This window comes from Melopsittacus undulatus, chromosome 5, assembly GCF_012275295.1.
Source record: "Melopsittacus undulatus isolate bMelUnd1 chromosome 5, bMelUnd1.mat.Z, whole genome shotgun sequence".
Lineage (NCBI taxonomy): Eukaryota > Metazoa > Chordata > Aves > Psittaciformes > Psittaculidae > Melopsittacus > Melopsittacus undulatus.
This window is the reverse complement of record NC_047531.1, coordinates 29877994-29903759: the sequence shown is the minus strand read 5'-3', so window position 1 is coordinate 29903759 and position 25766 is coordinate 29877994. Positions and strand designations below refer to the sequence as shown.

The following is a 25766-nucleotide window of genomic DNA, read 5'->3' as shown; positions in this document are numbered from 1 at the left end:
AACAACTTGCCTTTAAAAGGGGAATAACTGAAAGAGCTGGTATTGTCAGTCTGCTGAAACCGAAGTCTTTTCTGAACTATAACAGCTGTCCAAGTGCAGCTCTCCTCTCCCACTGTGCAGCTGACTCGCATTCAGTTACGGTTCTGATCCCCCAAGTAACGCTATCCATTGTCATGTCCCTCCCTGTTTTCTCAAGGCACTTCAGAACTTTCCTTCTTTCCTAGAAGCAATTTTTATTGACTTTTTGCCACTAGAGCTGAGTGGGAAGGGCTTTGTTTTACAGTGTCCTGTTAAACATTGTCCCTCTGTGAAGCCTTGATCCTTAAGCAGTATCTTGAAAAAACAAACAAAGACCCAGGTTCTATCTGGAAAAGATTACATTCCTTCAAGTCAAATAGAAAGTTCATCCAACTTTTATGAAACACATGAGATGAGATGCTATCCTACAGATTTTTATTGGTTTCAGCTTGCATTTAACTCAAGCTGTTCACAGGCTTTTTGAGAGATCCCACAGTCCTAACACCGTCAGTGAACAACATGGAAAATAGGCTGCTCTGTGTGTGTTTTAGGAGATGAAAATAAAGATCTCCTTAACTAATCTCTGGGAAGGGAAGTGAATAAACAGTCAGTACTTGCCTGTGTAAAGTTCTCTAAAGGTGTTCCCTGCCTTTAGACACCGGCACATATTGTAAGGGGACACGCACACACACACACCCTAAAACAACAAAACAAAACAAGTGGAAAAGGTGACCATGCAGCAGAGCGGTGCATCTGTCTTCTCCTGAGCTCACATTTGTTGCATTAACTGGTTGGTTTTGAAACTAAATCCTTTATTAATTTTATATCCCCCCTTCTGAATCCAGCAGGCAGTTGGCTTTTGTGATTTAATCATGCTAGCAAAGTGATCCTCAGAATCCACTCATGCTCCCACAGTATTCAGGGTACAGGCAGTGAGTATGGTTAAGACCAAACTGTCACCAACAGATCTCCAACCTTTTTGCTTGATTAGTGCTTCATACACAAAGTTACTTAAATACCTTAAGCTTGATTTGATCTGCTACTGAGGATAAGCTTAACAACCTAAACTAGTTTGAAGATCTTAATGCCTGGGGAGTGGAACTTGACACTGACTTTCCTACAGTTTGATGTTTTCTGCATTTCCTTCACAGGCAAATCTCCAAGAAGAAGCATAAGGACCAAAACATTTTCCTAAGCTCACACAGCAAATGCAAAATGAGAAACAGAGCTCAGACACCAACTGAGCTTCACAGCAGCTCGTGTTAATTTGTGCCTGTGTTTCTTCAGAACACTCTAGCTTTTTAGGCAGGGTATAAGCAGTGTGTGAAAGTACTTGTATACCAGGCTGACTGTGCTTCAGGGTTTGTTCCTTGTATGGAAGTACAAGCCATAGTGACAAAGACATGAGAGAGAGCAACTGGGACCAAGCACTCCAGTGTATGCTTTCTGGAAATATACTGGTTTTGTCCTCTTTCCGCAGAAAGAAAAGCCATACTTTCAGTGCCCTACAACTCTGCTAAGGGATCAGCTGAAAATGTCCTTTACAATTCTTTGTTAGTTTGGGGTTTTTTGACACCTGGAGGCTATTTCCTGTTTAAAATTCAAACTGATCTAATGTTTTAAGGGCTACCTCTGCTTAAAAAGACAGATGTTGTTGTGATTTCTGTTTATATTTCCTGATGCAATACCATTGCAAATTGATGGGTCAGGGAAGCTTTCTGAAGAAGTTTCAGATTTCAATGGATTTCATGTACCATGCATTTGTCCAACTTTGTGATGATCACCAGAGATTGAAGTTGCAATTAGGGAGTGGAACTATGGATTCTGCCTTATGGTAGGAATGATCCAGCAACTGAGTGTGATTTGAGGCTGCTGCTGCCTGGAGCAATTGGGAACACAGAAGTTGTACTAGGACATTCCCATATAGATTCTTGAAGGCATGTTGTAGTCTGATAAGAATGGACACTGAAATACCTCTTTATTCAGTGGGAGAACCTGGTCACTGTTGGACTCGGAAAATCCCATACTTCTAAGTGGTACCTCAGCCTGCTGGTGAATTGGTGTGGGCTTGGACCATAACCTTAAATTAATCCCACTTAGAAGTACCAAAATACTGAAATGCTATTGAAGGTTCTGGCACAAAAGCTGGGGTTGTGGAAACCAATGCAGTGAGGTCAGTTGGAGTTTCGCCACTGTTTTGACGTGGCCAAAATTTAACTTCAGCTGTGTTACAGGTCAAAGCAGAGCATGTTTGCAAAGTTGCTTCAGAATCTGCTTTCCTGCCATCCCTTATGCTATTCCAGGCTGAAATTAGTTCTAAACTTAGAATTCACTCAGTCACACGAACACTAAAGTAATAATAAGCGATATTTTGTGAAGATAAACCAAAGTGAAGGTTGATCTTGTGATAAAGGCACCAATTTGGGACTTAAAAGAGCCAGTTTAATTCCCAATTTGATCATAAATCTTTTAGATAAATTTGGAAGGTTGTTTATTCTTTCTTGACCTCAGTTTCTTAATTGTAAAATGAGGGTAAGTTGAACTTCCTCCTTTGTTACATTGTGAGCTTTTCAGAGCATGACCACGCATACTAAGTTTATGTGAAACATGTGAGAAGACAGACAGCTCTGGGTGAAAGCAGTTTATAGTAACAACATGTCTGGTCATCTGGAAAACCAGGTCTTACCTCTGTCTCTCTTCTGTGTTTATAATAAGGAACAAAACTTCAAATTACTTAGTGAGATTAATGTCTAATGTGAGGAGTCCTCCCCTGAGGGGGAAGGAGCAGCAGAGACAGCGTGTGGTGAACTGACCACAACCCCATTCTCCATCCCCCTGTGCTGCTGGGGGGGAGGAGGTAGAGAATTTGGGGGCAAAGTTGAGCCTGGGAGGAGGGAAGTTGTTTTCAAGATCTGATTTTATTTCTCATTATCCAACTCTGATTTGATTGGTGATAGATTGATTTCCACAAGTCACATCTGTTCTGCCCGTGGCAGTAACTGGTGAGTGATCTCTCTATGCCCTTATCTTAACCCGTCAGCCTTTTGTTCCAGTTGAGGAGGGCAGTGATAGAACGGCTTTGGTGGGCACATGGTCTCCAGCCCATGGCAAAAACTACAGAACTGTGTAATAAACCCCATAACTTTGTTGAAATCAAAATATTATGGGGAATTGTATTAATGTAAAAAAACCTGCATCAAGAATTGAATGTCAGAAGCCCCTGTTAAAAATATATAAATTTTACTAAATAAAAGTCATGTAAGTATTTCCAGAGAGCTTGGAAAAATGGCACTGTGAAGCTGATATGTTTATTGTGTGTGAAATTAAACTGAACAGAGCTTTCTTTTCCAGGTCACATGAATCAACGAGATGAAACAGACAGATGGATTAAGGCTGACACACAAAATGGCAAAGTGTGTCTTAAAAGCCAAAGTTGGATCCAGTCTGTCAAGATGAAGAGTTCTTAAAGGAGAAATAAGCCAAAGAGATTGAATCAAGAGACTGTAAAATTATGTACCTTTTTTGATGTATATTCTTAATATAAGAGAGAAACAATGAGGGCATTTTAAGCCAAGATTTGCCTGTGACTGAGGCTGATCACTTTTAGTGCCTTTTGGGAACAACCTGATCTTACACATTCAGGATCTGTATAACTTGACCACTCACCATGGCAGTTAAAAACTGGTAACTTTCAAACAAAAGTTTGGAATAAGGGAAGAGTCCCCATCACTGTTCCCTTCAGGTAAAAGCTGCCACAAAATGGAAGTATTGGTCTAATAAACAAGAACTGTGATCTGTTTCTTTGCTACATTTCCTTTGACTGTCAGCCTTGCATGATGGGACTGTCAGCTCTCGGAGGCAGAGGAAGGATGTGAGGGAAGGAGGCATGTGTGGTTTTTGTGGAGGATTTTGTGTTACCGTAATGCAAACACACAGTAAAGTAAATGGAGCTTTTAAAAAGCCTTTCCATGCATGTGTATGGCACCTTGTAAAAGTAGTACTGAAGTTTGTGGTTTAAAACTGAGGAATTTCCTGCCAACTGAGTGTAGCAAAGAGGAGTTCAGAGTGTTGGCTCAGGTTTTAAGTTGTGTATATGTGAGTATGTACTTTAGTTCATAAGGGTACATTATGAAATGAACTCTTTTCCCATGGGATTCCCCAAGAGGTATAATTGCCCCCGGCTAATGGCTTCAATAGTCAAAGGCAGCATTTATACTCCAGTTCAGGGTGGTTAAAACCTCAGTGTTCCTTGCATGGTGTGTACTGTTTGTTTGGATAAAGTGAGCACAGTTTATAGCAAATGTGTATTTTTAATATAAACACTAATAGATAGCACATTGCTAATATTATTACTAAAAGCAATACATTGTTGCTAGTTACTTATTATCATTCTTCTAAAAGATACAAAGTTAATAAATGTGTAATGGTTTTCGATCTCCTAACAAATTGTTGGAACTAATGATTTCTGTGCACTGCAGCAGTCAAAAGTGAGTGAAGCCCCTCTAAAATCACACAGCATTGACAAATAAAACCAGTCTAGTAGAGATTTCACTAAAGCAAATGCTTTTAACGGTTCTATTACTCACCCAGCATACAAAGCCTGTCAGCCTGTGATTCAGTTTGTGCGTTTTGGGACAGCTGCATCAGCAGTTTTAAGGGAGAGCGCAGTAACAAAGCCTGTTATTTCTTCCATGTTCAAAAGAAAGCAAGCTAAAGCATTCATATTCTAAAATGAGCTGCAATTAAGCATTAGCATTGTTAGTTACTTGCTGAAAGAAGTTTAAATAAGCTGTCAGAAAAATTGTGCTGCTCTGCTTATATGCTTTCCAAGCTAATAAATGTTGAGACCAGCTACAACTTTTACATAAAGGTCAGGAATGAGCTGAAGAAAGACAAATCTTTGTGAGTTTCCCCAAAGGCTTTTGAGCAATGTCTTGTTCTGCTTAAGTGAGGTGAAACTTCATATTTTTCTCCAGGCAAGGGATCATCAGTAGGCTATCAGTAATTAGGATTTGAATGGCAAATCCCATGTGTACTTCCTTTTGTTTGTCTTTTTCATGACAAGACGTTCTCATAACTGGAGAAAACTTTTAATATTTTTATCTGTGTTCCTCTTTCTTTGATCCTCCTGCCTTTGTCAGCCACCAGCCAGCGCAGTTCAGATCTGCAAGTGTGAAAATGGGCTTGCTTAGAGACCTGAACCCAGCTGAAGGGCATTTATGAGAGCTGGGGCTCTGTGTGCACAGGTTGAGATGTAGAGAGCCATGCTCAGATGCACGCACATAGCTGTGCTGAGGAGCTGGTAGTAGCTACCTCTGCACTGTTCTGCTCAGGAACACTGTATTGATGAGCACCAGCTGTGTCAAGTGTGATGTTCTGTGGGGAGTCAAAGTGTTTATGTCCTGGAGAGGACACTCATGGCAAACAAGAGCCCCAAACACATGCAGATGTAGTTATTGCTCACCGCAGGGGACTACAAAAGTTTCTCATTATTGGAAGATGAAGACAGCTCAAATCGAGATCTGAAAGCTAGCAAAGCTGTTTCAGTGCGACTGCCTTGCTTGGAGGCAGACTGGGAAAAAGATCTGCGGTGCTTTCTTCCTAATGCAACAAACAGCCTTTTATCAAGTATGATAAGTTTTAATAAAAACAATAGAGTGTTCTTTTGTGCTCTGGTGAAAACCCTGGAACTGGAGAAGATGTTGCACAATTTCTTCATTTTTCAGTTTGAGGAATTTGTTTGTTCAGACTCCACTGCATGTTTTTGGGTGAAGGTGAGTATGTTGCCATCCCGGTCGTATCCGAGCCAGGAAGGAGGGTCAGCATCACTGTGTTCTTGTTTCTCCAGTTTGGCCGTGTATTTCAGGACAGCTTGTCTGCAACAAGAGTTAAAAAAGAATGAATTACAAATGTGAAATAAGGTTTGCAGAGGCTGTTTCTCCAAAGACCACCACAAGCTGTTTCCTGAGCAAAAGTTCCTGTTCTGATGAAAGCTATCGGTATTGTAAGAGGTGGTGTGGAAACTGCAGAAGATAATGGCGTGGGCCTCAGTCACAGAACAAACCAGGTTGAAAGGGGCTGCTGGATATTGTTTAATGGATCCAGCTACACCAGGTGGGTCACAGTTTTGCTGGCTGAGTGTCCCTAGGACTTGAAAGTGGCTCAGCCTTTCTGGGATCCTGTTCAAGTGTTTGATCAGCCTCCTGATTAAAGAAAATAGTTGTGTGTGATGAGAATTTTACATACACCACTTGTTCTATAGGTGCATCTTTGAAACACTCTGTGTCCTCTGGTCAGTTACAGACAGCACCACGGTTTCCTCCAGCCCAAGCCTGCTCTTCTTGTGATTGAGCAAAGCAAGTCTCAGCCTCTCCTTACATGTCGCATGCCACACAAGAAGTACACACAAGATTAATAAACCAGTTACATCAAAAGATACCACGGTCTCCGAGAGGTTTTTCATTGCTGTATGGAAAGGTTATAGTGACTGTGCAGGTTCCAGTCTCTGGTTTTGTCTTTGAACAGCCTGGCACCTCCATGTACTTTTATCCTTTCCTGCTTCACCTTCTGCTTTCTTTTTGACTAACCTCTCCACCTGTAGTTATCTTCTGTCACCCCCTTCTTTCTCAAGTGTATTGGTTCTGAAACAGACTTGGGTACCGAATGGGCAGTGTTACAGAGCCTTACTGTTACCTGAAGAGAATTGCTTATGCCCAAAACCACCCATGACTGCTCTGATCTCCCTCAGCATTTGTGGCCACTGCCCTGTTGCAATGTTAGAACACAAAACCAATTAGCTAGAGCAAAGTGGCACAGAAATAGAAGGAAATTGGGCCTGCTGAATGAGACATTCTAAGAAGATGTTGAAGAGCAGCTCCCTCCTCTCCCTGCTTGCAGGCAGCATCAGCCCAGCACCTTTCCTGCCTTCCTGAGCTGAAGAAACTCAACCCAGCACTTCCAGCCTTCTGAATGTCTCTTTCTTTCCATCAGTCCTGCACTTGGCTGTCAGCCTGCTCCTGCAGCACAGAGCCCGGGCCTCCCCATACAGGGTCCTGCATTCCAGAGAGCTCCCCTTGTGTGCTCACTGGGGAGAGCCAGCTCCACACCTCCCATCCTCTTCAGGAGATCCAACCTCATCTGGTGTCATGACCACAGCAAGGCCACCTTCCTCCCTGCTGGTCAGTTTCCTATGCTCTTCAATAATGTAATATACAGCGTCTGCATGATACTAGTTAAAAACCCAAATTGAAGTGGTCTGTTAGCTGCCAGTAATGCTACTACAGAGCATCTCTTTTATTCCCAAAGTGAAAATGCTGGGGATGGTTACAAAAGAGGCACAGCTGTAACGTAACCACAGCAGCAGCACAGGGGAAATGGGAAGGCATGGAAAAGGGACAAAACTAGAGACATAAGAAGGGCTGCTTTTCAACCCCTGCAGGATCTGAACACTGCCGCACTGTATGAACACACCAAGGCTCTGTCTGGTTTTATATTAGGGAGGCCTGTGCTGTTGAGGAATGTGTGCACAATTTATATGAGCTATAAGCTCGAAGCTATAAAATACAAATCAATTCATCCAAGTCCAAATTCCTGTTTTCCGTGGAAACTGCAGTGTATGGCAGCTGGCTCAAGCATGTATACGGGGAGCTGTTACTATTCTTTTGGAAGCTTATGCTGTCCCATGCCTGGAGCCACAGTTGATTAGTTTGCCAGAAACAGCCATTCATGAATCACCACCACATGGCAAAATAGGTCATTTAGTTAAGATACTCTGTACTATGGTGGAGCCTGCGTATTTATTTATATACTGTCTTAAATTAGCACATTGGTGAATAAATGCATTTTAGCAAATAATTATGATTATCTTTGGCAAAGCACTTGGTATAAGTCAGAGAAAAGTACTGGCCCAAACACAGGGCTTGAGCAGCACTGGAATATATAATTGGATCCTTACCTGAAGTTTCAATCCCTTTTATTGAGAGGGGGTAGGTAGGAAATACAGCTCTGCATCATGCTCTGCATCCTGAGCCACTCCAAGAGTCAGAAGTGTTTGACTGGCTCAGTCAGAACAAAAAGCAGAGGGTTTGAACAGGACTTTCTGAGATGAGATTCCAAAACCCAATCAAGAGCAAAAAGTAATGGAAAATAAAAACTTAAACATGAGAGGACTGTTTGTAGTGCCACTGCAGGGGAAACATAGCTGAAGAAGCAAGTGGAGGCAGACAGCTAAGGAGAAAAGCATGAAGCATCCTGCAAGCATGCTCTAGGTTACACAAAGTGATAAGAGTACATCAAATCTGATGTATTCTGAGGTCTATGTTGGCTGCAGCAGTATTATCATTTGATGGCATCCAGTTCAAGTGCACACGCTGGCTCAAACATGGCACTCCAGGAGCCTCCATGGCCCTTCTGAAGAGCGATTTGCAGTCAGTGAGAAGCCAGTACTATATTTCCGTTGCTTCTTCAAGAGGAAACTTAGAGTAATTATTCTTAGTCCTTTACCAAATGAGGTTTAGGCTGTCTTCATTTCCCTTTACATGTGTGTTGGACTCCCATATCCTTCCTGGTTTAAGACCTGAATATTTGGGTAACACCTAAGAAATTCTGCTATTCAAAAAAGAGTTCTTGCAATCTCCTTTTTAACCAACATCAACCATCAGAAAACACAATGACACTGAAACGAAACAAATACCAGAATGTTCTCCAAAAGACAAATGTACTGAAGCTACTACAGCCCAGCGTCATCTCCTTTTAAAAGGAAAAATTGCATTAGTATTTGTTGATGAGTCACTTGTTAACAGAGTAGTCATGAGTTTAGAAGAAAAAGCTGCTTGCATATTAGTGTGAACAAGGAAAAATGAAGCATCTAATTTTGCTTTCCAAGAACGACCTTTGGTGGAACCAAACTGTTAGGGACGCGCTGCAGTTTGGTGAGAGCTCAAGCCTGGATTCTCAGGCAATGGAAGATTTCTGTTCTCATTTTGCACCCAGAAATGTTAATAGAGCTCCACAACTTTCAGCACTGGAGCTGAATTCAAATGGTGTTTGTGTTCTGAAGTGTAGGGAGAATGTTTTACAGGGAAGCGTTTCTCTAAAGATGCCACTGTGTCAGTCTGTGTAGGATTAGTCCCCAGTGAATCAGAACTGGTACAACCTTTTCCTACAGAAGACAGAGTTTAAGAAGCAGTTAGCTTTCCTTTCCTCTAGCAGAAGAAATCATCTGCACCAGTATCACATACTCCCACAGGTAGTCAATCTTTGTGGCATTTAGAAACTGGATTACTGAAAGGTCCTTAGCCCCTGGATACAGAAATATGCAGCAATCAGGCCATAGACCTTTTTTTCTTCTAACATTTAATAAACTTGGAACCAGGCTAGAATGTTGGCAAATACAATCACAAATGCTACCTGATACTGGAAAGAATGGACAATTTATACACTCGTAACTGTTTCCTATGAAGCTTCACTGGACTGAAACAAAGAACTTTGTGGCTCCATATGTTTTCTATTTCACTCTAACGAAACAGTAAAAGTAAAACTGAATGTGACACAATGCAAGAGATATGTCTCAGTATTTGCAAGGCTCAGTCTATTAAGACATGTCTGCTAGGACTGGAGAGTATTTAATAGTAAACAATGGGGAATTCCTTTGGCAAAATGTAGTATATATGATTCATAGATTTTGTAGGGCAACTTTAAACTAAAACCACATTTCTTCTATTGCTTATTGAGAACCTAAACCACTAGCGTGTTTAGTTCTCCAGATTAAATAGATTTCTACATAGATGTCCTCTTCCATCTCCTTAAACAGGAAATGAAATATCTCTGAACTGTAGGTTTCACACCTGCAGAGTGTGAATTACACCTGAAACCAGCATTTCTCTAAGTCCTGTGAAAATCTAAAAACCTGAATAAGCTTTTAAGAGTTGGTCTGAAATAGAGAATCAGGCCCTAGTGTTCATTTTTCTGACCATCTGTCGTTACTAAAGGCATACAGGTTGTGAATGAAATACAGTCTTATAAAATTATATTGTGACATATCAGTGACAGCACTGTCATCGCTTTTGATGTCACTGAAAAGCTACTCCAAGATGAGCAGCTTTAGAATCACTGCTGTAATTTTCTGGGTAGTTACTGGCAGAAGATATTTTTTTCTTATCATCTTTGCAATATTAGCCTGGAATTACAATAAGAAATAGATTTTTCTGAAGTGTGACACATCCAGGATGTGGAATATCTCTGCATCGAGCTGTGAACGCCCTTTGTTTTCTGAATATCATTATATGTAATGACAATTTAGAATGGGATTGCAAAGCCACTCAGATCTTGATGTGGTCAGTCTATTCTGCAGCCTGCCCAGGTCTAGGAAGGCTCTTCAGACCTGTTAGAAGGAACAAGTGAAAAATCTTCAGTGCTGAATTACTCAACATGATCAATCATCTGATAGCATTTGTCCCAGACTCAAATGGCATGGGGTGGGATTTTCCTATCATTAAACATATGGTGCTAAGAATTAGAGGATGAGGCTGGCAAGGAAAAGAGCTGTACACTGTCACATATCAGAACATCAGGCTCAGGAAAGCAAAACTGGTAAAGTTTCCCTAGTTCCAAAAATCACAATATAAAAAGGGCAAAGATAACGCTGGGTGGAGATGTGTGTCTCATGGTTCTGTTTTGCAAAGAACCATAACTCTCCAGGGCTTTCCTTACAGTAAAAAATAAGTGGTTGAGAAATTCCTTGGCTGAGTCAGAAGGGTTTAATAAAGACGTTTGGAGAAGCCATTGCATGTGGGACTCTGAGGCAGAGGCATCATCCTGGGTCACACTGCAAAGGCGGTTTTCTGAGAAGCCATGCCAGCTCTTCGATCATGGCTGGACATCTCACCTCCGTGGAAAGATGTATGCGCAACCAAAGCCTGGAAGGTATGATGCAGTGTTTACTGCTCTAAACACAGACAGGAAGTCAGAAAAAGCAAGTGAACAACAGTAATCCGGGGATAAAGGAAAATCCCTTGAGGAAAGTTATGAGGAGATTAAATGTATTTGAAATATCTTTTGCAGAATGAGCTGTGTGCCTCAATAGCAAATAACCACCAAACTGTTGGTGTGTCCAGAGGAGAGACCAAGGTAATTAAAGGCCTCAAGGGCAAGACTTAGAAAAAGTATTTGAGGTCACTTGGCTCATTCAGTTTGGACAAGAGATGGCTGAGGGGTGCCCTCATCACAGTCCACAACTTGCTCAAGAGTAACAGTGGAGATGCTGATCTCCTGTCTCTGGTGACCAGTGACAGGAAACAAGGAAATTGAAATAAGCTGTATCTGGGAAGTTCAGACTGGACATAAGGAAAAGGTCCTTCACTGGAACAGGCTCTCCAGGGGAAGCTGTGACAGCACCAAGCCTGTCAAGGAGCATCTAGGTGATGTTTTCAGTCATATGGTTCAGTTTTAGGTTGTCCTGCAAGGAGCAGGGAGCAGGACTTGATGGGCATTACAGGTCCCCTCCAACTTCAGACATTCTATGAAATCATTCTATGATTCTAAACCTGACCAGAACTGAATGGCTTTTAAGTATCATGGGGAATCAGGAGACTCAGTCCATTTACACCAGTAGGGAAGCTGGATTAATTAGTTGTGGTCAATGACCTGTTTCTTCCAATTGTAGAAACATAACAAGTATGTTTCACTTGTACTTCATGAAACTGCTTATGGTACCTTGTCTCATTCACTGTAATTGTGATGCATTTTGAGCCCAGGATCACATCTGCTGTATACTGACATTCAGCCCCTGGGCAGCAAGCTCCCACATGTCCTCTGGGGGAGCTCAGGCACATAGTGAGATGGCTTTGCATTGGATGGCTGGAACTGGGACCAGTCTGGCTTTCTCCCTCAAGTTCCTGTGTGCTCTTGAGGTGATATCCTGTGTCTGCAGAAACTTCCCTAAGAGGACACTGATTGCCGTAAAGATAGATGGGGCCCCTGTTTCTCTTCACTTGTGTCTGACACCAGAATATGGAGATATCCACACCAGGCCACAGGAATCCTAAGGCAGCAATGTGGACACCCCTAAACAAAGGAGCAAGATGGCTTAAGCTAGATATCTAGCATGGCACTGTGATGCCAGCGAAGGAAAAAGTCCATGGTTTTGGATTTACAGCCACCTCTGGTTTAAGATTAGGAAATATTCTCTTACTTGGTAATATTTCTACAGAACAGCATCTTGAGAACCTGGAGTTGCTCACAACCTTTCCAAAGATACTTCAGTGCTTTGTCAGTAAGATGAATGCAACCAGAGACATCCAAGAAGTGGAGATAATGGCAGGCTGCAGCCAAGTATTTGATGCAGGTATCAGTCATCTGTAAATGAAGCAACAAGACACAGAGGAGTTAGAAGATTATTGACTAATTGAGAGAGAGAAAAAAAGGAGCACAATTTCAGTGTCCTATTTGTGGGAAAACTATGAAACTATGTTTGAAAATACTTTGTGGAAATGGAGTCTCTGGCACAGCAGAATTCTGAATCTCTCTGCAAGAAGCTCTACAGAAACTGTGATTTAAATATCAGGAGGACATTAGTCATTAGTTGCCTATGATTCCAGAACAGTCTAAAGTACTGTCAGATGTTTTTTACCTAATCTGAGTGGTTTAGCTTTCCCAATGTCATAACTTTGCATGTAGCACACTTAAGCCTTACCTGCTGTTACATTGCTCTCGCTAAACTACTAGGCTGCACTTATAATTTAGTTATATCAGTTTTGTATCTCAGTTCTCTGTTACAAATGAGTGTCTCACACCAAGACCTTATTAAGGTGCAGCCGCTTCTCTTTAGCTCTGAAGTTGTTCAGTTTCACCTCACAGTTCAATTTTTCTGAACTGACACTCATTGCCATTAGTGCTGAATGTTGTATTTGAGAAGAACATGAGACACACAGTCTTCAAGGTACATAAACTGTTTAATGGCTTCAGTGACCTCAACAAAAACAGTTAAGAATACATTACGCATGTACATCAGTTACCTTGTTCACTCAGGACCAAAAATCAAGAAGGGACATGGGAAAGACCTTTTAAAGATACTTGATTAAAATCAGTGGAGCGGAATGGTGGAAAGAGAGATGAGGGTTTCATTTGCACTAAACAGCCAATCTCACAGGAATCTATAGGAACAATGAGACAAGGTGAAACTGAGAACTTGGGCTGTGGAAGATTAGCACACTACCTATCTCATGAGGCAGTCTTCTGGAATACATAAGTAATTCTGTGCTTTGTTTATTCCAGATTTAGCTATATGCTCAATATTAAAACCTGCACTAGATTAATAAATAGATTGAAAGATTAACAAATAGATTAATATTCCTATTGAAATAAAAAGAAGTTGCTGACTGAAGTCAGTGATCAGCATTTAGGGGAAATCTACATTCACCGTACACTCAATCCTATTGCCGTTACAGGACTGAATTACAGAACGCATTGTCCATCAAATTGTGCCTTTAGAGCTTTGCTGCTTGCAGAGATTTCAGGTTTTGCTGTATTTTTTCATGTACAGGATATGTTTCCCACAGCAACTTCATTTTTTTCCTGTGAAATAAGAATTACTCTTGAATCAGGCTCATTCCTTGAGTAAGACTCAGAACCACACTGCTGAGTATTTTACAGTATCAGCATTTGCAAAACGCTGTGTACTTGTCCTAGGTATGCAGAAACATGACAGGAAGCTCACTGCACTTAAGCTAACGCCAATGGAGCTTGTACAAAGACAATTAATTTGCTCCAGTAGATATGATTAAAGTAGTAAGCTCTTCTAATTTTAGAGTAACCTGCACAGCACATGCCAACACGTTCTTAATGGGCATGGATTTCTATGTTGATTTTTTTTTTCCATGTTGTCTTGCTATGATGTTTGTTTGCAATTCTTATTTTTAATATAATATAGCTGATGCTGCAGGACATGAGTGTCAGACATACTGACATTCATCCTCTGGAACAGGTTCATTCCTCCTTTAATCTCTTGACCATTTTAAACAGTCTCTGAGTGGAAAATATTTCCCTTCTTAGCAGCTGGATCCCCTCAATTACACCAGAGACTGCCAAAGGATCTTAAAGAGCCATTACTTTTAACATCCACAGGTGTACTCATCTCATTTTGTGGAGTTGCAAGCTGGATTCAAGTCAGAAAAGGACTTGTAAACCCAGTGTAGGTTTATTATGAAGAATCTTGATGTTCTTTTCTCAAAATAGTAGAGTATTAGCAATTAACAGATTGGTTTTATAACCGTTTACAGAAAAGACCATCTAGGAACAAAGTGTTGGAAGAAGATTACTAGGTCACTGAGTCTACTTCTTGTTCCCATTTGCAGGAACTACAAAATATGGCCCAGATCATTCCCTTACTAAGAGCCATCCTAACATTAATACTTTGCCCCGTCTCCCTTCCCAGGATGTTGGTTTACAAATCACTGCTCTAATAACCAGAAATTCTTCCAATTTCCAGCCTAAATGTATTTGTTGCCATTTGTTTTGATTTGTTTTCCTATGTTAGTACATATGGTGAAGTGGAAGGCATGGCAGAGAAGGCTGGTTGCAACACTACCTAACTTCAATTCTCTTGGGAAGATCTTCATGCACAATTTCTATTATCATTGTTATTATGGAAAAACAGATTAATATCCGTCTAAAAGTGAAGGATACAGGAGATCGAGACCCATATATATAACAATTAATGATGTGCAGTAGGTAACTGTAAGATACAAACCCAGGACTATTTTAAGACATTAAGCAATTTCCTTGGCCTACCAGATCTGAAACACAGCCTGTAGATTTTGGCCTAGAAGCTGAGACCCTTATGAACCCTTGGAAGGCAAACAACTTGATCAGAGCCTCTGTAATTTTGGGCTGGCTAAGCAGTCAGCCAAGTCATCTCAAACTACTTGGCTAGGTGGCTGTGTCCAGCCACTGCAGTGAATAAGAGGGCTGAAAGGATAGTCAAGGGTTATGGAGGTGGGTGCTGGAGAGGAGAAAGGCAGGGACAAGTGATGGCTGCGAACATTGCGGAAGGAAATAGGACATGGGCACTTCAGTGGTATAAAGAGGGAAACGGTACAATGAGTATGGTGAAATTTTAAAGAGTAGCTCAAAATGAACTTTTCCAAAACTGGTAAGAAAATTGTTCTGCTCACTTGAGAGTGATGAAGCAACATCACCACAAGTATTTCTATTAAATTAAAAAGAATACATCAGCTTTTTAAAAATTGCATTTGAAGCTTATTGCCAAACTGCACTCAGTCTTTGTTTGTTGCTATTAAATAAAATACTTAAAAGCATAGAAATAACTAAATGCACAAAAGCCAGACATTAGGTGAGAAAGCAGAAGAAAGAAGATTTAGACCCTTATAACGGCACTAATTTCAAAAAGGAACACACATTCTGATACAGGAAAATGATGACTGAGATGTGAGATTTTAATAAAAAAGAAATGATATAAAAAACTAGGAAAGAAAGATGCTGCAGGATAAGCTCATGGTAAAGAGGAACTATGTTTCACTATAGATTAATCTTAATCTAAATAGAGTAATATCTGGAAATAATGGGGGGAGGGGGGTTGGGGTATGCAAACATTCTGGATGAAAATTATTGGGCCAGCTGTCCTGGAGAGATGTTAGTTACTTGAAAATAGCTGCAACTGCCTATCGGTTTATTGGTAATAAATACCTCCTAAACACAATACACTACATCAGACTCACCAAAAGACACTGGTGACACCGGGAACCATTAGCAAAATTGTCACATTAACTTGGATATGAAGGGAATACTGATATATCCCTGGGATGACTATTATTCTGAGTATCCTTCTAATAGTCAGTAGAGAGACAGGGCTTCTCAAAGCACTGAGGAAAGGTTTCCTGACTGTAGGAACACTTCTCTCCATTGACTGTAAAAAAGCAGCCTGAGCCTGTGGAGGATTTTTCTCCATAGGTATGTTAAACAACTGCCTCATCACTTTATTTTCCAAAGGACTTAATTTCTTAGGCTTAAAATCTTCAAAATAATTAATCATATATTTACATCTGAATGCATCAGTTTTTTTGGCACTATTACTGTATTCAAGGTAGCCACTGCCCTGCCAAATTGTTTCCAATGAGGGTGGTAAAATACTGGCACAGGTTGCTCAGAGAGCTGATGGATGCACCATTCCTGGAGACATTCAAGGCCAGGCTGGACGTGGTTCTGTGCAACCTGATGTAGTTGCAGATGGTCCTGCGCATTACAGGGGAGTTGGAACAGATAACCTTTGAAGGTCCCTTCCAAACCAAACTATTCTAATGATTCCATAAAGCCACAGTTATGAAGTTCTCATGTCCCAGTTTATGCTGTACCTGGGTTCAGAAAAAGCGAAAATACCAAGAGTTATTAAAACAAAGACACCACACTTCAGAAGCACCCAAATCACCAGAATCTGAGAGAGTATTTACAGGAAGTGTCACTAAAAGCACTTCTCTCTTCACCCTTCACTAGGTGTTAGCCCTTGGAAAGACAAACTTTTATCTGATACAGCACAGACACCTTTATGTAACTGCAACCATTAGAAGAATGCCAAACACTCTCATGAGCCAAGCCTCAGAACTTCACACTCATGGAAAGTCAGCTGAACTTAAGCTCTGACTTACAAATGAGTTGAGTATAGTGTAGAGTTGTGACAAAGACACAAATGCCAGCAGGTCAGATTTCTGAAGGAAACACTAAGTACTTCTTTGCAATAGCAATCCCAGAACTAATGCCCTGTTTCTTACCCATACCTTTGGGCAACCCGCTAGGTTGACTGATGTTAGTCTCTGGCAGTGAAATGCCAATGTCTTCACAGCTTCATCCGTCAGCTGAGGGCAGCAGGAGACATGGAACTGCTCCAGGTATTTTGTGCCCTTGCAGAACTCCTGAAAGAGGGACAAACCAATCGATCATTCTTAAGTAACATGCCTACTCTGTATTTTCTTACTTTACATCAATCCTTTGATCCACTCCAGGCATTTTAGTTTTCCAGCAGTGATGACATTATTTAGTAGTGATGACATTCAGCTCTTGGCTGTGACTGTCTCTAGAAAAAGAAGTGATGCATTGAGAAGCTGTTTTCCGTTGCTTATATATTATCCTATGTGTTCATTAGACTAAAATTCATGTAAGTTCCACTGTATATATTAAAGTGTGTTGAATTTGTATTTTTTAGATTCATAGAATCATAGAATAGTTAGGATTGGAAAGGACCTCAAGATCATCTAGTTCCAACCCCCCTGCCATGGGCAGGGACACCTCACACTAAACCATGCCACCCAAGGCTTCATCCAACCTGGTCTTGAACACTGCCAGGGATACAACTGACAACATAAAGGTTTGTGCCTAAAGGACTAACCCCAAATACATTTGTTTTTCTGCTCTCTGAAAATACCCATTTTTGTGTATATTAACTTTTTTCTCTTTTTTTTTTGGGGGGGGGAGGGTTATATGTTTGGTTTTAAGTTTTAGGGTTTTTTGTTTTGCTTTGTTTTGTTTTAAATGAACAGACATCTGTATCTGTATAAATTACATTCCTTTCTTAGAAAGCAATGGGTAAGAATCTCAGGACTATCACTTGGGAGTTCTGGGTTTTGATTTTCTCTGTGGAGTTCAGGCTAATTAACTGTGGCTGAAATGCCCTGCAATTCCTGCTGCGAAACCTGTGGACTACAATTTCTATCCTCATTTTCAGGTTGAATAAGCACTATACTCTGTAAAACAGGTCATCTGCCTGACTAATTTGGTGGCCTTCTATGTTCGGGCTACAGAACTGATGGACAGTGGTAGAGCAGTTGATGTCGTCTACCTGGACTTGTGCAAAGCGTTCGACACTGTCCCACACAACATCCTTGTCTCTAAATTGGAGAGACATCAATTTGATAGGTGGACCACTCGGTGGATAAAGAACTGGCTGGATGGCCACATGCAAAGAATTGTGGTCAACGGCTCAGTGTCTGTCTGGAGACCAGTAATGAGTGGTGTCCCTCAGGGACTGATGTTGGGACCGGTCTTGTTTAATATCTTTGTCGGTGACATGGACAATGGAATTGAGTGTGCCCTCAGCAAGTTTGCTGATGACACCAAGCTGTGTGGTTCTGTTGATATGCTGGAGGGAAGGAATGCCATCCAGAGGGATCTTGACATGCTTGTGAGGTGGGCTGATGCCAACCTCATGAAGTTTAACCATGCCAAGTGCAAGGTCCTACACTTGGGTGGGAGCAATCCCAGGCACAGCTACAGGTTGGGCAGAGAAGAGATTCAGAGCAGCCCTGCGGAGAAGGACTTGGGGGTTTTGGTGGATGAGAAACTGATCATGAGCCAGCTTCAGGGTGTGCTTGCAGCCCAGAAAGCCAACCGTAACCTGGGCTGCATCAAAAGAAGCATGACCAGCAGGTCAAAGGAGGTGATCCTGCCCCTCTACTCTACTCTTGTGAGACCTCACTTGGAGTATTGTGTGCAGTTCTGGTGTCCTCAACATAAAAAGGACATGGAACTGCTGGAACAAGTCCAGAGGAGGCCGCAAGGATGATCAGGGGACTGGAGCACCTCCCGTATGAAGACAGGCTGAGAAAGTTGAGCCTGCTCAGCCTGGAGAAGAGAAGGCTGCGTGGAGACCTCATAGCAGTCTTCCAGTATCTGAAGGGGGCCTACAGCAATGCTGGTGATGAACTATTCATTAGGGACTGTAGTGACAGGACAAGGGGTAACGGGTTGAAACTTAAACAGGGAAGATTTAGACTGGATATAAGGAAGAAGTTCTTTACTGTTAGAGGGGTGGGGTAGTGGAATGGGCTGTCCAGGGAAGTTGTGAATGCTCCACCCCTGGTGGTGTTCAAGTCCAGGTTGGACAGAGCCTTGGGTGACATGGTTTAGTGTGAGGTGTCCCTGCCCATGGCATGGGAGTTGGAACTAGATGATCTTAAGGTCCTTTCCAACCCTAACTATTCTATGATTCTGTGATTCTATCTTGGAAAATAACAGAAAAATCCATTCAGTGAGTTTTCCCAACTTATAAAATGGAGTGGAGATTATGAAATTGCAAGATCTGTGTACAAAACATTTTGGTGACCTGCAGATGGCAAGTGATAAATAGGTGTAAGGCAGTGTTATTCTTAACTACTGCTATTAAGATATTCCAGCTTCTACATGAGGTTTTAAATTTTTGCGTAAATACTTTGTTCACTTTTATAAGGCCAACTGAAAAGACCAAGGGGCAATTTAACCAACTCAATGTGTTCATGTTTTTTTCCTCTTACGTTTGATACTTGTACCTCTTGCAGGTGATTGTATGAATAAAAAGTTTTGGCAAAATGCATATTAAAGTATATATTTTAAATAGCATCAGAGAATCCCACCTAAAACTTCACTTTTCATGAAACATGAGTAGTTATAACTTTGGCATACTATGCACATTTATTGTTTGTAATTAAACTTCTATGAAAGGCCACATAGATTCATAAAATACACTTTTCTCCTTTTTGTACTCTGCAACTTTCTTTGCCTTTTGGCTTGAATCTTCAAACCTGAAAACATCCACTTAAGCCTACAGAAGAAGGAGACGGTAGACCCTAGTTTGTGTTATGTGGAAACCTCTTCAAGAGCCTGCAGGATTGTTAACTCAAGAACCAAGCAACCTAAAATCATATTTTGTCACCTAACAGTGCCATGATGTGATCACCACAGAACATTCTGCAGCTCAAACAAAGCTTTAACTTCAGTGAGAATATCTCCTGCAATGTTCATGTTCTGTCATGTCCACCCTAAAACCATGGTAAAATGCCTTAAATTTGTCACTGAGCTGATTTTCCAGTCCTGCTTATCTTGGCCTAAGGCCAGTGTAATTTGTCGTTTACTGGAATGGAAATTCTATCTCTGTTGGGAAAGAAGGAAATACTTGTGTAGTAGAGTGAATAAAAACCAAACACCGTTGCATGTAGCTTTTCAAAACTGTCAAGAATTAGTCCTGAGGTAAACAGACGAAAGACCACATGGAGAAATAGCTCACGAGCATGCACATGGAGGCACACAAATCCACATATCTATCGTGCACAAATATTACCTATTTATCATTCTGACAAAAATCCTGTAGATTATTGCCTCTGACACATACCTATTTTTCCTCATGTAAAACAGGAACTCAGACACTGACATATGATTGATCACTGGAAAACGTTAGCTTAGTTATGATCAAAACCTACATGATTCTGTGTGATTTTCATGAATCTTACCCAAACAGATGCAAACCCCCTTATTAAGTCAGAAATTTGGTTCATAGACCAGAATTCAGAATTGTCAGTGGACAATTCAGAATTTGTATTAATTGGCTTCTGTACCTTTCCTACTGCAGTCTTTGCTCTACAGGCTGTTTGTTACCTGTAATACAGAAACATTCTAAAATCAGTAACTGAACTGTTTTTATTCATGTATGAGAGAAACTGCACTCCCTTCAGAATTAGACCTCAGATGTGATGGCTTAATCACAACATTCTCAGCTAGGGTATGTAACACAAGCTGAAGCCAAGATTTCAGTGCCTGTGTGATACGTTTATCTTGTTTTTACTGGCATAGTTTGCCTACAGACATATTTAAAATACCCTTCAAAGTTACATTCTGAATTTGCTCTTAACTTTAAGTCTACCTCAACATTATTCTACAAAGAGCACGAAAATTATATTTGCAATCAAAGGGAACAGAGCTTTGTTTGCTTTCTTCATCTCTGTATCCTATGTCTATAAAGAAAATGATGGAAGAGGTTGCAAAGATAAACAATGTTTGCAAAACATTCAGACTACAAAGAATCAAATACCGTATGAAGGAAACAACATCATTTTCTAACTTATTTACACAATTGTAATTCTGTGTGAATAAGGCCTGAAGACACACACAAACGTCAAAGGAAATACAAAATGCTAAACTGCTTCTCATTAAGTGAGCATTACCTGAGTTATGAATAAGCAAAGATCCTATTTACAAAATACGTGATCACATAAGCATTTACATACTGTTATAATGGCTGGGGACGAGTAAAAGAGTTAACACTGTACAGTCCACGTTATTTCTGTTTATATAGTTTTCAGTTATATTACTTAGCTATTTTATAACTTCCCAGCAATTTACCTTCCCAGTGTTAGGAAACCTCTCTTAACATGCATTTTCTTTTCAGAGAATTTAAATATTCTTTATATAATCAAAGGAGAACCAAGTCATGCAGTATGAAATGGGGTTACTCCTTACAAATTTCCATTACCTCATAACATATGACAGGTTATTTATAGATTCAATTTACAAAAAAAGACTTGCCATTTTGTTTTGGGTTACTTCATACCTCTTCTTTCTCCTACCCTCCCTAGATCCATGGCTTCTGTAACTTTGGCTTCTGTAACTTCTGCATGTACACCCTGCTGTGCTGCTTTCTTCCTCAAAAAGTTTAAATTTGTATGTCAGAGAATGAAATAATAAACACTCTTTTTTCCATAGTCTTTGTTTTGCACTTACTGTATACAGTAAGACAAGTGAAATAGCTTCTTATCCATAAGCATAGCACAATGCAGAAGTGATTATTCTCTTCTGAAAGCACTAGCACTGGCACTACACGATTTTCCATGAGGTACACAAGATATACATACTTAGTCATTGTTCTGGTTAAAAACATGGAACATTTTTACACAGAACATTCACGAAAGGCAAGTCAGAATTATTCCTAAAGAAGCAAATCCTAAAGGCCTGACGTGTATGTTGAGTAACAAGATTCAGTCCAGATGCATCCCTTGTGGTACAGCAGCAACTGACTCGTTCTTATATATATGGCAATAAAATGATGAACGTTGCAGCTTTATAATGGAAAAAATGTACAAGCTGAAGACTGGGATTATGTGATGGCATTGCCTGTACCTGCAGCCTCATGTTCTGCAACTGTTTATGGGCATGAAATTCATACAATTAAAAAAACATGACTTCAGCATTTCTGTTACATATGACTAGGAACAATTCTCAGTTACAGAAGTGCTCTTATTTGGATGTGAATCCTCTCTCCCTCCTAACAAGATGGATGGTTCTTTTTTTTTCTACTGCAAAGTTACTGACTAGTGGTTATTTCTTACATTCTTCTGAAACACAGCAGTAAATATATGCAATTATATTGAGTTTGTCAAATCTCCATAAGGATTTGGGTAGAACTCAACCAGTGATAAGGAATTTCACAGTTTGAGTATACATTTTAGAAACCTTACTTTTCTTCATTCTGAATATTCAAACTAGGTTCATTACATGTTCATTAGATTATGCATGAAGTAAACAGCAAACACTGATCCATTTACACCCTTTTCATGCCACTTGTGATTGAAGAGATCACAGCGTATTCCCTCAACCACCCCCTTCCACAGGTTCCTTGCTTACTTATCTGTTCATTTTATGGAGATTGTACCATGCCTCTGATCATCCCTATTACCTTCTCTGCATCTTCTCCAGTGTGAATGCAATGCTTTAGCCATAAAAAGAATTACAATAACACAGAATAACTAATTTTACCAAAACAAGAGAATAAGTACTAATAAAGCAGAATTTAGCATGTAGTTACTGCTGCTATGATAGTATAAGTCATCTAAGTGTAGTTACTGCTGCTATGGTAATCTCCATCGTCTAAGTGTTTGGAGGGCAAGTCTCATTTTTGGCACTCATTAAACAAGAGTCAGTGAGCAGAAATATTAAAATACACATAAGTATTGTAAAATGAAATTCAAATTTTTGTGTTAGTACTAACAGCTTCGTGATAGCTGCTGATTATGCAAAAGAGAGAGCATTTTCTCCCTGTGTAACTTTTTAAGTTATCATTCATGTAAATAACTGCTTTTGTGGCAACTTCTATCTGAAAGTTGCCTTTATACAAATTAATTAATTTCCTGTGTGATTACTTTATAAAAATTATTTCTAAGCTCACAGGCTAAATATGAGAGCAGAACACTATAAAAATGCATGGTTTAATCTAATCTTTCTATTTTAAGAGCAATATTTATGGTTTATATTACACAGATCCAATATTTAAATTTCAAACCCACTGTATGTAATTTTAAAAAGAAAAATAATGCAAAAAAAAGAAGTTTAGTGAGATTCAGTCAAAGCCTTGCTATGACCATGATGAGTGTTTTAGAATATGAAGTATTTCAAACAAGTAGCTTACAATACATGTAGTCCATTTTCTAGCACATTAGTTTGATATTAATTCGATTAGTTATGACTAAATTACTCATTTGATGCTTCTGTAAAGGTTTTATTCAAATAATGGCACAGTGCAATTTGTGTTATTTTCCCCATAAAATAGCTAAGACATCTATCCAATCTAGAGAGGATGCACATGCATTTCTTATTAAAATATATTTGGGTTTTTTTTATAACAGTAATCATACCAGTTATGCTAGGAAGAAATATGCCTTTAGAGGCAAATTGAGACATATTTTTGTGTCACCAAGAGATAACGATGTGTAGCAATGTATAAGCAGCACATGAGGAACCAACATTTGAAATGGTGCAGTCACACTCATAGGTTCATGATCAACCCCCAGATTCAAGACTAGAAGTAATTCAACTATTCCATTGAGAGAGGCATGCTGCATCATCTAAATACAGCACTCAACAAATCAGTAACTAAAGCAGAAAGCAAAACCTGAAAACCAGTGATGGGAAAAGTTTGGCTTACATAGATAGACATTGGTAAAGAATTTGTAGAGCAAGAAGGCAATAATTGCACCAGCAACTTAGACTGCAGTTTGCACAGCACAATTAGAAATTTAGGCTCCTGTAGAGTGAATTTCAGAGTCAAGCGGGATGCAAGATGCATTAAATTTCATGGAAGAAATGAAGAAAACACGGAATCGAATTGAAGTAGAGCAAGAGAGTAGAACAGTGTAATGAAGAATGAATGATAAGATCAGTTTTGAACATGGTTAATTATAAGAAATAGAGAGGCTCCCAGGAACCACCAAGAGAAGAGGTGAAGTTTTACCTGAATCCCAGTATCACTGATGTTTTTGCATTCTGATATGGAAAGTTCCTTTATTTTTCCATGGCAGCCAAGAGCCCTCAAACCCTAAAAAAAATCCAGATAATCTTAAAAATCAATACATGCAAATTATATGTAATTATGTCAAGATGGTCAATAGTATATGGTGCCTGTATATTAAAGCTTCTAAGAATAACAGCACCTTTTAAGACATTGTCCTCAGCAGAATACTTATAGTTTAACCTCCTATTTTTGCTTGAAGTATGTACAGGGGTTTAGAGTTCTTTGGAGAAATAATTTAATTGAAAAGGCAAAAATTAGGTTTTCCTACCTGTTCAGAAAGACAGACACTGAAGAAAAGTAGCAGGGTGTGAAATACTCCCGCAGGACACAGACCAGGACTCTTATAAAGGAAAACACATTTACAGATCTCCTCCAAAATTTGGGATTGAAAGAACTTCTTGGGTTTTTTCTTGTTGGAAGAAGAAAACACTATTTGCTATGATATCTTAAAATTTCTGCCTTTATGATTTGCTGAACAGTCAGGTCTTCATGGCTACAGCTGTGGCAAAAGACAATGTTTGAAATGGTTCATTCACACCACAGGGGTATGAACAACCCCCAAACTGAAGACAACAGGGAGGTGAAAACATTGGTAAATTCCTATTTATCAGTGCAAAAGGCTCTGAAGAGGCTTTGTGATTTTTACTGCTTGTACAGCAGGAAACAGGACCATGTTCTGATCCTAAACTCTCTAATCGGAGAATTAAATGCTGATTTTGTAGAATGTATTTTAATAGTCACAGGAGAACATCTCTGTGCTTCATAGTGATAAAGTAAACTTTACTGAAAAACAAAGTTATCACTTTGGTCCATATGGTTAATAAATTATCTACAATTAGGCAGTGAACAGCACTGCACAGAGAGGAAATAATAATCTTGAAAAAATAAGCTCATCTAACTAGTGTCTGGAATCCAGATGTGGACTGCAACGATAATGCTGGAAGAGTGCGGCTGGAGTTCAGATTTTGCGAATTCCCGAAATCTCCCAGGCTGGATAAAACCAAAATGGAACAATGACAGAGATTTGCAACCCTGGCTACTTCTGAAAACAAAGGCATTTGCATTTTCCTCAGCAGATGCAGTTACGTGGTGAGCGTTACTTTCAATAGCTCCATGCAAATCGACAGCTGTCAATTTCTTGTTGATCAGAGCAAGACAAAAAGCCAGTCATGTATTTAAACTCCCAAAGGATTTACATCAGAACTTGAATTTCTTACAGCAGAGACTGATAGTGATAGGTGCAACTTTATGGACATAATTTCTTCCTGCATTTTTCTTTGTTTAAGTGGCACTACATTAATGTAGTTGGTAATGAAACACTAAAGAATACTATAAAGATTCATGACAACTAATGCTGCTATGAATTAATTTATAACCATTTTATATGACTGGAGTGGCACTGATTCACAGAACAACTATTTTTCTTTTTCAGTGAAAATCAAGGTCTCCTTTGAAGCATTTCATTAATAATTCCAGATTTGAGAAGGGAAAGAGTGAAGGAAGACAAGGAATGTCATTAGGAACTGCCTACAGAAAAATCATGAAACTCCGATATTTCCAAAAATAATCCTCTTCAAACAAGTCCTACACTGGAAGTCTAATCTATATGACATTTTTAACTATTCTTTTTGTATTTAGCATATATACAAAG

General features: G+C 39.8%; 2 protein-coding genes across 2 annotated transcripts in view; one reads left to right on the top strand and one right to left on the bottom strand.

Annotated features, from left to right (window-relative positions):
• The window catches only part of FAM185A (family with sequence similarity 185 member A), a 38868-nt gene extending 34404 nt beyond the window's left edge, over positions 1–4464 (top strand). The window contains exon 8 of the mRNA XM_034062735.1: positions 3370–4464. Coding sequence (XP_033918626.1) covers positions 3370–3485 — 116 coding nt within the window. The 3' untranslated portion in view covers positions 3486–4464. The remainder of the gene's footprint in view (positions 1–3369) is intronic.
• A 1269-nt stretch (positions 4465–5733) lies between these two features.
• FBXL13 (F-box and leucine rich repeat protein 13) overlaps positions 5734–25766 on the bottom strand; it is an 87112-nt gene continuing 67079 nt past the window's right edge. The window contains 5 exon segments of the mRNA XM_034062734.1: positions 5734–5796; positions 5798–5894; positions 12209–12372; positions 16806–16940; positions 24056–24139. Of these exon segments, the coding sequence (XP_033918625.1) occupies positions 5734–5796; positions 5798–5894; positions 12209–12372; positions 16806–16940; positions 24056–24139 (543 nt within the window).